Source organism: Danio rerio, chromosome 13 (genome assembly GCF_049306965.1).
Source record: "Danio rerio strain Tuebingen ecotype United States chromosome 13, GRCz12tu, whole genome shotgun sequence".
NCBI classification, from domain to species: domain Eukaryota; kingdom Metazoa; phylum Chordata; class Actinopteri; order Cypriniformes; family Danionidae; genus Danio; species Danio rerio.
The window spans coordinates 42638459-42652362 of NC_133188.1; the positions used below are offsets into that span (position 1 = coordinate 42638459).

At 30.6% G+C, this 13904-nt stretch overlaps 1 protein-coding gene across 1 annotated transcript in view; it reads right to left on the reverse strand.

Moving 5' to 3' along the window:
• Positions 1–13904, reverse strand: part of col9a1b (collagen, type IX, alpha 1b) — a 40608-nt gene that overhangs the window by 10266 nt on the left and 16438 nt on the right. Inside the window, exons 21-28 of the mRNA NM_213264.2 lie at positions 12046–12099; positions 11916–11969; positions 11755–11808; positions 6024–6095; positions 3413–3448; positions 788–832; positions 640–672; positions 310–456 (exon numbers count right to left, since the gene is read on the reverse strand). Coding sequence (NP_998429.2) covers positions 310–456; positions 640–672; positions 788–832; positions 3413–3448; positions 6024–6095; positions 11755–11808; positions 11916–11969; positions 12046–12099 — 495 coding nt within the window. The remainder of the gene's footprint in view (positions 1–309; positions 457–639; positions 673–787; positions 833–3412; positions 3449–6023; positions 6096–11754; positions 11809–11915; positions 11970–12045; positions 12100–13904) is intronic.

Sequence of the window (13904 nt, forward strand, 5' to 3'; positions counted from 1 at the left end):
AGGGAATGGGAGATGAGACTCTAATTGGTTTATTCTCAAAACACATCTATAACTCATTAAGAAAATAAACTCAACCCTTTTAGACCATGCGCCGAAGCGCAAGGCAGATTTCCCGTCCTTAAATTAGCAAAAACGCGTCCTGACACGCCCTGAAAGCATTTGCGCCCTGCGTTTTGCGCTTTGCGCATGGACCGTCAAAATAGAGCCCTAAGAGTCGAGCATTGTCTGAGTAACTTTTTAACAACAGCACTGGATTATGAAACAGTCATTAATCATAGTTTCTCATTCATTGAAAGGTCGCTAACATACCGCTGGTCCCTGAGAGCCACGAGGTCCTGGAACTCCTCTGTTGCCCTGCATGCCGCGTGGACCAGCACTACCAGCAGGCCCCTCAATGCCAGGCTGCCCTCGAGCTCCCTGCGGCCCTCTGTTACCCGGATCACCCTGGTTTCCAACCTGAATTTATAACATAGTGGTATGTACAGATCATGCAGTACATTAACATGGACATCAGTCTTCTTCTTCTACTTCTACTTCTTCTACTTCTTCTAATCTACAGAGAGCTGAAACAAAGCCAAGGAAAACTCAAACATATTCGCTTCATGGAAAACATTCATAAATATTCAAGCAAGAACTCACTTCGCCTTTGGCTCCAGATTGTCCGGGGTCACCCTAAGTGCGGGAACAGCGAGAGAATTAAAGTTCACCACAATATTTCAAAGATTTCAGCACACATTGGCATATTGCATTCATATTATTTTCGGCTCTGTATTTCAGAGCTACTCACGACATCTCCCTTGTCTCCTGGTGTTCCCTCTGCACCTTGATCTCCCTATGATAAAACACAGCACCATGAGGGACATCATGTCATGTTTAATATAAAGAACTTCTGTTTTTGTAAAACTTCTAGGAGGAAGAGTTTGGTTCTGAAATTGTGAAGATTGTATGAGCTGCAGTTACTTTAGGCTCTAACTGCAGCTCATTCAATTCTATTTTAGAACCAAACTTTAGATCAGTTACTTGGTGTGATCATTATTTATTGATTATTTTTGTCTAAAATCAAATAAATGTGAGTTATATTATAGATAACTGGGGCTTGAGCTCTTTAATTACTGACATTTTTAAGATGATTTTATTATTAATGGCTGAAAATTGCAAACAATGACTCTTGACAACTGACACTGTTTCAATTTATTATATACTTCTATGTGAAGCTGCTTTGACACAATCTACATTGTAAAAACACTATAGAAATAAAGATGAATTGAACTGAACTGCACTAAAAAATCCTGTATTTACGCTATGTTAGGTCACATATGGACAAAATATTTTTTACATCAAATTTAAATTACAGTTGTTTACTCCAACTGTTGATTTTGTCCATGACCCAACATTGGATTATTACAACTGGTTATATTGAATTTATTTATTTATTTATTTATTTATTTATTTGTTTGTTTGTTTGTTTGTTTGTTTGTTTGTTTGTTTGTTTGTTTGTTTGTTTATTTATTTTATTGGTGCTGCTCCCATGTTGATGAAGTGTGATCAATAGACAATAACACAAACAAGGTTTTGTAACAGTATGTCAATTTTTGGTAAAAAAAAAAAATAATAATAATAATAAAATAAAATAAATAACAGCATTAAATTCATTTTGGCACCATGGCAACAAATTTGAGTTATACTAAAACTATTTGAGATATCAAAAGCTTTTTTGTGACATGTTTATTCAGAATTATCTGGATGAATGTATTTACTAAATGTAATTAAAAGCTAATTTAAAAGAAAAAAAACATTGTAACATGGGTTACAGTCTAAACATGGACTACAAAAATGGACCATAAACAATAATAACAAATCAATAAACTAATAGTTTAACAATTACATGAACAAATGCAAATTTGGAGAGGAAAATAATTATAAAAATGGTCACACTATACAACAAGGTTTCATTAGTCCAGCATTTACTAATGAATTAATAACATTCAAATTCATGCGCTTTGACATTATTAAATGCACTGTGAGTTAACATGAACTAACACTAAACTGTATTTTCATTAACTAATGTTAACTAACGCTAACAAATACTGCAGTAAATGTATTGTTAATTTTTTGTAAATGCATTAACTAACATTAACGAATACAACCTTATTTTAAAGTGAAGTAAAAAAAAAATTATAAAAGGAGAAAAAAAAAATAGATAAAAGAAGAAACAAGAAACCAAAACTTTTGATATCTTGTCAAAACAAAGCGTAACATGCTGCAGTTTAAGAAAACACATGCAATTACAAAAAAATGCCAGCAAATTAAGAAAAGATCTTCATTTGTTGGACAGCGCAAAAGTTATTAAAAACGCACTGCATTTCCTCACAACGTAAAAAAATAACAAAAACACGCTGCATTTTCTCACAACACTCACAAAAAGAACAGAACACTAAAGAAATGTTTCAAGAAGACCCAGAAGCGTGATGAACATCGCTGTGCCATGACTGTTGCTCTGCAGAGCAGTTGTAGGTGATCTTTAAAAGGTAACTTTTTTGTTTGTTTATTTTACATTCTGATTCCCCTTGTCCTTTGTTATTAGCCTAAACTACAATAAACTAAATAGCCGGGTTTGTTACATTTTAGGATCCCCTTAAAACATTTAAGCTGTGTTCCACGCTATTTAAAAGTGTTGTAAGAAAATGAAGCGCGTTTTATTAATTTGTTAGCGTTGCGAGAAAATGCAGTATGTTTTATTTATTTGCAGCATGTTTTTTTTTTTTTAATGTATTTATGTTGTGAGAATTTGCTAAATGTGTGCTGTCAAACGGATGAAGATCTTTTCTTGATTTGCTAGTGTTTTTTGTAATTGCAAGTGCTTTCTGAAATTGCAGCATATTAGGCTCTTTAATTAATCATTTTGTCTCGATTAATGTTTTTTCATAATCGCTAGAAGCCGAAATCAAAACTGAATTTTCTATTAATTGCACAGCCATGAACTGGTACAGATATTATTGGCATTACACAAGGAATCATGACAAAAGAAAGAAAAAGCTACTTTTTTAAAGCTAATTTTTAAAATTAATTATAACTTCTAAAATCACAAATATCTGAAAACTTTAAAGCATGAAATGGAGACGTATGATTTCGTAAAGATATAAAATATGCAATTTTAAAATCTAAAATACTAAACTGGCATGCTGTTACAAATCTAAAGCAGTTATGATTTCTGGCTAAACCATTTAGTAGTTATAATCAAAAACTTAATAAAGGTTTCATATTTCCGGACCACATGATGGTGCTGTGACGTGAAGAGTAAATAACATAAATACACTGTTGCTTTTCCTAAATTGGTTTTAGCCTAGTTTTGTCAGATATGGTCAGAAATCTGCAGTGCGGTATCTGATCACAATGTGAGTCACGCTCTTACCGGTTCTCCCTTTGGTCCAGGTTCACCTCCTTCACCCTGTGTAATATCACATAAAGAAATTAATTCCCACGAACATTTAACTCAAAGCATGTGTTGTGTTTAAAGAGTTCTTTATAACAACAGTTATCCAGTAATGTATGCTCAGCACTTTGTTCTTTCTATAAATCCTAAATGAGTTTGAAGTGCTCAAGTTTTTGTTTTTATCCAAATGCATTAAGGAAAGCGTTGAGTTTAAAAGGAACCAATTTGACTTTCAAAAAGCTCATTGTACTTTCAAAGCTTTTTAAAACACCAGCGGGAGCGCATAATAATTGCAATGCCTTAAAGGTTGAAAAAAGTGAAACCCTAATTGAGTAAGAACAGGGAATATCAAGAGAGTTAGCTTTTAAAGCGCTGCAGATGACTTTTTATTATAGTGACAGTGATGCTGAGGTAGCAGAACTCAAAGTACTGTTTGCTCTTCCTTTATAAATATAGAGTTAAAAATAGAAGAAGTTTGATCAACTAAAAATGTGTGATAAACTTGTTTTATTTTCTTTATGTGTATTAAAATAGTATGTTTAAGCAGTCTGTGTTTTAAATGGTTGCATCTTGTGACACCATGTGCTGTTTGACTCTTGTCCATATTTTCAGTCAAATTTCATTGGATATTTGAATAGTCAAGTGCAACTACTTTCTCAGTCTTAATTATGTTGTATATTAGATACACGTGCAGTGCAATGTTGACATGCATTAGCCTGCGCATATTTTGATAAGTGCATGATAAAGCATTTAAAATTGATGGCTGTATGTTTTCATTTATCTGCTTTTATAAAGCACTTTTTGTTAGAAATGCATGGTGACCTAAATATTAGTTTAAAACAGCTCTATCCACAATATAATTTCTCACCACAGGAAAGGACACTAAGTGCTGGAGACAATGTGGGTCTCGGGAACCTAATCACTGGTACATTTTTTTGGGATTGTCAAGTAATATAACAATTTTGGGTAGAAGAAGAAGGAGTAATAGAAAACATACCTTAATATTACACTACCCTTTCAATTCCTGTTTTTTTATTTTGAAAGCTCTGCTATCCAAATAAGTAAATCTGAAAAATACTTACTTGATATTTTAATAATTGCAGCCGAAAAAAGCCATTACAAGACACCGGTTACCTGCTGAATCCCCAACAAATGGCTAGAAATAGTATATGATATTATGTGATGGAAAAAATTACATTTTTCCTTCTATTGCACCATCCAATCTTCATAGGAATATAAGAAAATATTACTATTGAATTCCCATACACAGAACAAACATTTTACAATTTACGACCCATAGCACTCCTCTTATTAGATTAGAAATTTACAACTCTGTTATTTTCATATATTTTATTTTATGAAACTTTTGTTTTTATTGTGTTCTGTACTTTATAGTTTGTAAAAACGAGAAATGTTTAGCAATGACAAATGTACACTCTTTTAAGTATATATTGCTACTACACTATAAATCCCAATAAGTTAAGGTGAGGTATTAAGTGAGGTATTTAATTAACTCATTACCTTCAACACTGAGTTTAAAATTATTTTCAAATTCATTTATTCATTCATTCATTTTCTTGTCGGCTTAGTCCCTTTATTAATCTGGGGTCGCCAAAGCGGAATTAACCACCAACTTATCTAGCATATGTTTTACGCAGTGGATGACCTTCCAGCCGCAACCCAACACTGGGAAACCCATACACATTTATTCGCACACACATACACTATAGACAATTTATCCTACCCAATTCACCTGTACTGCATGTCTTTGGACTGTGGGGGAAACTGGAGCACCCGGAGGAAACCCACGCAAACGCAGGGAGAACATGCAAACTCCACACAGAAATGCCAACTGAGCCAGCCGAGGCTCGAGGCTCGAGGCTTCTTGCTGTGACGCGACAGCACTACCTACTGCGCCACTGTGTCACCCCCTTTTCAAATGAGTATAATTAAATTTCAGTAAATTGAGAGTTAACTACACTCATTTTATTTGATAAAGCTGACTGTTGGGTTTTACAGTGTATTAAAAAAAAGAAAAGACGTTAAATATTAGAAATTATATTTGTATAAAATGATATAATAAAATGTCTAACTCCAAAAAAAAGTTCAAAATATAATTTAAAATAAAACTAATACACTTCAAACAAATCTTACTTAGAGTTTGTCTTGTTTCTCGAATTTCTCAAATTTTTTTAATTTTATTTAACTTTATTTTAATGTAATTATATTATTGATAGGGCTAATTTGAATGTATATATAGGTTACAGTGCATTTCTAAAATAAAGTGCTTCATAAAGCAGACTATTAAAAATATATACAGCCAGTGGTTTTACATACCTAATCATGCATTTATCAAAATATGCGTAGGCAAGTTATTATTATTATTATTTTTTTTTTTTTTTTGATCAATTTAAAAAAAGGAATTAACCACTACTTAAGGTTAGGGTGAAATTTCATTCTGATCAGACTCAATTTTATTATTTAAGGCGTTTACATGAACATTATTCAATCCAATTGAACCATGAATCCATTTACAAACGGATTATTTGGGTGAATATAAAGGTAGCCATTGTATGCACAATATCCTCACCCGGTCTCCTTTTATTCCTGGCAGGCCCGGCGGTCCAGGAAGTCCAGGCAAACCCAAGTCACCTTTAGGCCCCTGAAAAGACAGTCAATTTAAGCTGGCATGCAGTCAAGAGTCTGGCATTTACTGTAAGTCTCTGGTTTATCTATTCATATTCATCTATGCAGGATCTCTTTTGTCAACAGAGTGAAAAGTCTACAGAATCCCTCGGTTTCCTTTGCAAAAACACTCTCATGCATTTTTAATAGGGGAGCGCAGTCAGAGGAAATGCGAGACCAGGACAAAAAGGCAAATGCTGATAAATCTAGTGTGTAAAAGTGTACATCAGTGTACACTTTTTTTAACTCAGTTTTTTGCACTGCTGATTTAATCTACACTTTCACAGCAATATACAGATATTGTATACGGTATATGCATGCCTTTATGTTTTGGATGAAATGGAGCCAGTTTAATAATTGAACACATTGGTTTGAATCAGTCACATAAGTATACTCATTTCACAAAATCCTACCAATTTCTGTAGACTCAAATCAGTCACATTTCTGACTTCATGTTAAATTAATCAATAATTAATAATGCTTGCGTGTGTTGCGTGCACATTTATGGCTATATATGTATACAGTTGAACTCTAATTTATAGCCATCCTGTATTACGATTATTATTATTATATATATATATATTTTTTTTTTTTTTCCAAATGATGTTTAAGAGAGGAAGGTATTTTTCACAGTATTTAGTATATTTTTTCATCTGGAGAAAGTCTTGTTTGTTTTATGTCGACTAGAATGAAAGCAATTTGTTTTTTTTTAACCATTTAAGATCAATATTCTTAGCCCTGTTAAGCTACATTTTGTCTGTTGTCTACAGAATAAAACACTGATATACAACGACTTGCCTAATTACCCTTACCTGCCTAATTAACCTAGTTAAGCCTTTAAATATCACTTTAAGCTGAATACTAGTATTTTGAAAAGTATTTAGTAAAAAACTATGCACTGTCATCATGGCGAAGATAAAATAAATCAGTTATTAGATATGAGTTATCAAATGGGGGGTGGGTGGGTGTTTTCTTTTGGGTGGGCTTGAAGAGTTTATTGTTCATTGTAAAAAAAAATTGTAAAGATGCTGTGACCACTCACATGTAAAATCAATAAAAAATGTAATCACAAAAAAAGAAATGAGTTATCACATCTATTATGTTTAGAAATGTGTTGAAAAAATTTTTTTTCCGTTAAACAGAAATTGGGGGGAAAATATACAAGGGGGCTTATAATTAAGGAGGGCAAATAATTCTTACCTTAACTGTATATAGGATATGACTATACATGATAATTATATGCTTTGTACATTATGATTACATATATAGCTAGAGATTTATGTATGTTAAATCTTCTTTTTGGTTTCAGCATCAACATGCAGTTACAAAAGGGGCTTTATGTACATAGAATGAAAATAACATGCAGTTAAAGTGTTACTTTAATGTTTTAAAGGACTTTTGTTGAAAATAAAATGGACTTTTATGTTATGTCAAAATGTCACTTCCAGGGAGAGTGGGAGTTATTGTTTTGTTAGTGAACGGCCATGGTGGTCATGCAATAAAGGAGACGAGTTTAAAACTGTTGTTTTCATTTTAGTAGCGATTATTATATTTTTTTTTCATTAATTATTATCATCAATATATCATTGTTATTCATATGCCTGGCACAATTTTTATTGTATTTATTTTTAATGTAATTATTTGTATCACTATAAGTCATTATTTTATAAACATAAAAACAACAATAAAAAATTACCCTTTTAAAAAAATTATTTATAAAAATCATTACATAATAATTAATAATCATAATTGTATTTTTATCATTAAAACATTCATTTGCAAATAGTTCAAAAACATAAAAATTAACTAGGATGTTAGAGAATTTTTACAGTGGTAAATGTGTAATAGTCATTATTTCTTACTCAATTAAAACATAAAACAACAAACATACATCCAGCAGGATATAACCAAGCAGAATAATTCTATACAATTCATTATTAAATACCAATCTCTGTGTGTGTGTGTGTGTGTGTGTGTGTGTGTGTGTGTGTGTGTGTGTGTGTGTGTGTGTGTGTGTGTGTGTGTGTGTGTGTGTATGTGTATGTGTGTGTGTGTGTGTGTGTGTGTGTGTGTGTGTGTGTGTGTGTGTGTGTGTGTGTATATATTTATATACACACACACAGTTGAAGTCAGATTTATTAGCGCCCCTGTTTATTTTTTTCCCAAATTTCTGTTTAATGGAGGGAAAATTGTTTCAGCACATTTTTAGGCATAATAGTTTTAAAAACCTATTTGTAATAACTGATTTATTTTATCTTTGCCATGATAACAGTAAATAATATTTTACTTGATATTTTTCAAGACACTTCTATAAAGTTTAAAGTGACATTTAAAGGCTTAACTAGGTTAATAAGGTGAGCTAGGCAGGTTAGGGTAATTAGTCAAGTAATTGTATAGCGATGGTTTGTTCTATAGACTATCGAAAAAATTGGCTTAAAGGGGCTAATAATTTTGTCCCAAAATAGTTTTTTTTTTAATTTAAAGCTGCTTTTATTCTATCCAAAATAAAACAAATAAGACTTCCTCCAGAAAAAAAATATATTATCAGACATACTGTGAAAATTTCCTTGCTCTGATAAACATCATTTGGGAAATATTAAAAAAAGAAAAAAAAAATCAAAAGGGGGCTAATAATTCTGACTTTAACTGTATGTATATATATATATATATATATATATATATATATATATATATATATATATATATATATATATATATATATATATATATATATATATATATATATATATATATATATATTTAATATAAACTTCAAAACCTGAATAAATAAATGTAAATTGTTGGAAAAAAGGAATATATATTTTAATATTTTTGTCTTCGTTTCTTTTCATTTAACAATTGTATTTGTATTTCTTAAAGGTGATATATTAACTAAACATATTAACTATGTTTTGCATACTAATCAAGCAATTTTGCAGAAGTAGATGAAGCTGATAAAAATGCAAAGGCCTGATTGTATAAAATTAACTTGAGCTCTGCAGCTAAAATTCCTGTGAGCACAGAATCTGTAGTTGAGAAGTCTTTGGACTTTGTGCAGAGAATTAGTAGAAAAAGAGGATGTATGTATGGGTGCGGCCAATAGAGGACTGGAATGAATGAATGACAAATGACAAATTCCACTAAACTCCACCTGTTAATATCAATATTCACATTATCATTCATGTTCAAGCCAGTGTGTTAGTGTGTGTTCGTGTGTGCAGATAAGTGTGTGCTGATGGGAATGGCAGGAGAACAGAGGACTCATTGAGAGACACTGCTGTGAGACATTCTTTTGACTGTTGATTCTTTCCTATGAAAACAGAGCAGTAAAGTCCCATTCAAAAAACAGTGAGAGAGAGAAACCGCTGGCTCCATTCTCATCCACAGCCCTGCAGTGTGTGTGTATTTCAATACTGTGAAGATTTGCCTGGGTTTGACCCTGGCATTAGCATAATATAAAGTCATGAATTCCCCTAAAAGACTATTAGTGCAAAGTTTTTTGAATTCACTGCGCACCAAGCCGTCTAAATAAGTAAAAGCAGTTGAGTTTAGTGGATGTCAAGATGGCTTGCTTTCTCTTTGAACACTGGGATAATGGAATAATTTAAATGTAGTGCTGCCTATGACTTGTTTTGAACTCTGGGTTTGCTGCCAGCTCATAGAGGAAAAAAAAGAGATCTCTTTACTGTCAGGCGTTTCTTCTACACTAAAATCACTAAAGCATTTTCTTGGTTGGTGTGTTTGTCTCATTTTCCAGTAGCTACATAGCTAAAGGTTCAGAAAACAAGATGAGAAGTACAACAACATTTTTGTCTTAAAAAAAATAAAAGGTTATTAAATAGTTTATTTTGTGCTTAAAATAATCATTTTCAAATTGTGTGGAAAAGAAACATTTTGATGTAAAAAAAAACATGCGTTTGAGGGCAAAATTAATAGCCCCCCTGTGAAATTGTAATTATCTTTCTAATATTTCCCAAGTGATGTTTAACAGAGCAAGGAATATTTTGACAGTATTTTCTATAATAAATTTCCTTTTGGAGAAAGTTTTTTTTTTCTTTTAGTTTGGCTGGAATAAAAGCAGCTTTTTATTTTTATTTTTTTATTTTTACTATTTTTAAGGCCAATATTATGAGCCCCCTTACAAAATATTTTGTCTATACTGTCTATAGAAAAAAATGCAGTTATCTAATAAGTTACATCATTAACTTAAATTGACTAGTTAACCTAATTAGAATTAATTAAATTAAACCTAATTAACCTAGTTAAACCTTTACAATGTACTTCAAGTTGTATTCTAGTATCTTGCAAAACATCTAGTAAAATAATATGCACTGCCATTAAAAGAAATTAGTTATTAAACTATTATGTTAAAGAAAACCTTCTCTCTGTTTCTCTTTATTTTGAAAAGAATTAAAATATAACAGGAGAGTTAGTAATTGTCACTTTAACTGTATGTTGAATAAACTATTTTATTAATAAAATTGGAAAAACCTTTTGAAGATTTGTTTTACATTACAGCTGCTTTTCTTAACAAAGATGTATATAATACATATATACAACATGTATATAATGTAAAATATCATATATAGTATGTGACCATGGACCACAAAACAAGTCAATTATTTGAAAATATGCGCAAAATGTTGAAAATTCCTCAAAAACACAGTCGTGCTACATTGACTGTATATCTCTATTCTCATCTCGTATGTCAACATTTGTTGTAATCCGTGTCTGTTTTCATATCTATATTAGGAAAAACATTTCAAAGAGTCTTCAAATTTAACTATGTTTCCTAAATTAGGTTCTTAGCAATGCTCATGACTACTCAAAAACTAAGTTTTGATATATTTATGGTAGGGTAATTTTAAAAATGATCTTTACTTAATTTTCTAAGGATTTTTTCATTTTGACCCACACAACATATTTTCAGCTATTTCCAAAAATAAACTTGCGCAACGTAAGACACAATATGAACTCAAATCATTCTCATTCAACTATTTTAGGAGGAAATAAATTGATCTATACTATCTACATCCACGACATATCTCTATTCTGGTCTCATATGTCTACATTTGTTGTCATCTGTGTCTTTTTTTTTTTATCTTTATTAGGAGAAAAATCTCAGAGAGGTTTCAATGTTAACTATGTTTCCAAATGAAGTTCTTAGCAATGCTTATGACTACTCAAAAATCAGTTTTGATAAATTTATGGTAGGGAATTTTAAAAAAGAATCTCTACTTAATATTCTAAGGGTTTTTTATTTTTATTTTATTTTGAACCATAAAACGTATTTTCGGCTATTCCCCAAAATACACTTGTCCAACATAAGACTCGATATGAACTCAAATCATTCTCATTCAACTATTTCAAGAAGCAAATAGAATGATCTATACTATCTACATTCACTGTATACCGCTACGTTTGTTTTAATGCATGTCTGTTTTCATTTCTATGTTAGGAAAAACATCCCAGAGTGGCTTCATATGTTTGCTGGCCCTTAAAAGGTGACCCGAGGACCCTCATCTCTTACAGGCAAAGCTTTTCACATCATTCAGTAATTTCTATGATGAAAGTAAAGTACAGCAGATGCTTGCTTTGATTCTGAAACCATCTCATTATACAGATTATGCACATACTCTGGCTCCTGGTTTCCCCATCGGTCCAACGGGTCCCTGTTCTCCGCGGTCTCCCTAAACACAAATAAACCATCATTACCTTCTAGATACTCTTAGGTGAGTAAATATAGACACTTTCGACCTGTGCATTAGCCATTAGTCATGCTGTATTGAGGACTTACAGCTAGTCCAATAGGCCCAATGGGTCCGAGTTCTCCTTGTTCTCCACGTTCACCCTGAATAGAGATATTTATTTACTACAAATCATCTGTTCATGAACATGTATGGTCAAGATTTAGACCATTTACTTACTTGTTTGCCTGAAGATCCCATAGTGCCAATAAGGCCTGGTTGTCCAGCGTTACCCTGTCATTGGAAGAAGTATGGTATATACCATTGGTTACCACCTCACAAAATCATTGTCTCTCCAAGAACCACCATAATGACCAGTACTGAAATACATGAGCGTAGTAGGCCTATTTAAGAAGCTACAGCTCTGTACAGTTACAAAAAGGAGGCAGAGTAATTCTATTATTTATAATATTTTTAATTGTTAGCAACTTTAAACATTATAAACAGTTTGAACATTTACAATGTACTGTGCTCATAGGAAATAAATTAAAAATAAAATGTCAACATTTAAATTAAAAGTTCATTAAAAATGGTAGGCTACTGTTCTTAAAAAGTAAAAAGAAAACTTCTGTACTTAAATGTGAAGTAGTAACAAATTGTAACCTATTCATCAAAACCTAGAACCAAGACCTAATAAATATAAGACAGAGGTCATCATATTCATACCACACTTTGAGAACCACTGGTATATGCTGTTTTTGATGTCATATAAAGCAGTATACGATTGCATGCAAGATAGATGTTGTTAGTATTTTTTGATTTGCTATTGGATGTGGTTTGAATAAAATGTTAATATTGATTTTATTCTATAATGGTATGACGATATTTCTTCCAAATTTCAAATAAAAATACAAATTTAGTCTATTTTATTCATGACGTTGGTCTAAATGACAAATGTTAAATCAGATAAAATAAATGTTTATTAACTCTTACATTACATAATCTAAAAATGTATACACACATTTTATTTGTTATTATTTTATGCAAAATGCTTGAAGTTACATTTTATTTTACATTTGGAGGATATGTTATTAGTGATTTAATGTGGAATTTTAAAATGTTTTACTTACACCCATAACTATATATATATATATATATATATATATATATATATATATATATATATATATATATATATATATATATATATATATATATATATATATATATATATATATATATATATATATATATGCATATTTTTATTTATTTAAAAAAAAATGAAATGGCCCAAAAATTTACTCCAAATTTTTAAAGATTGTAATGTTGCTTGAATTTTATGTCCATTAGTCCAATCAACTTGGACATTATAAATGGATTTAAAAATATATTTTAAAAATGGACTCTAAAAATAAGTTTTATTAAGTATTATAATGTATTTATAACTAAACCAAAGTAAAAATATTGGTAAAAAAAAAAAAAAAAAAAAAAAATATATATATATATATATATATATATATATATATATATATATATATATATATATATATATATATATATATATTTGTTTTGTTTTTTTGTTTGTTTTTTTGTTGTTTTTCCCTACACTTTAGTGTCATTGGTCATAATAATCATTTATATGATAAAATAACACTCGGAAATGTAATCCTTAGCTAATTTCATATTTCTAATGCCTAAATTCCCATATATATTTTTGTATCATTTAATTTGTATGTATTGAATATTTTACATAGAAAACATTAATATTGCTTTTATTGTATTATCTGTATCAGATGGAATTTTAATATTTTCACAGTTCTAAAAGAAATTCACAAATAGGTTAAATCTTAGTTATAAAATAGTTTAAATTAAGCTTCATTTTTAGAGTACAAGCCCAACAAAGTATAGCTGTCATCCAATTAGATGTATAAAAATATCTTAATGGTTCTATATAATTAAAAAAAAGTTGCTAAGTCTGAGGAAAAGAAAACTTTTTCTTTTCTTTCTTTTTTTATCTCTTCTTTTTTTGCGTCACTGACCTGATAAAAGCTTTGTCAGTTCAGGGTGTTAAAAACATGATGACTTTGCACACTGATAAA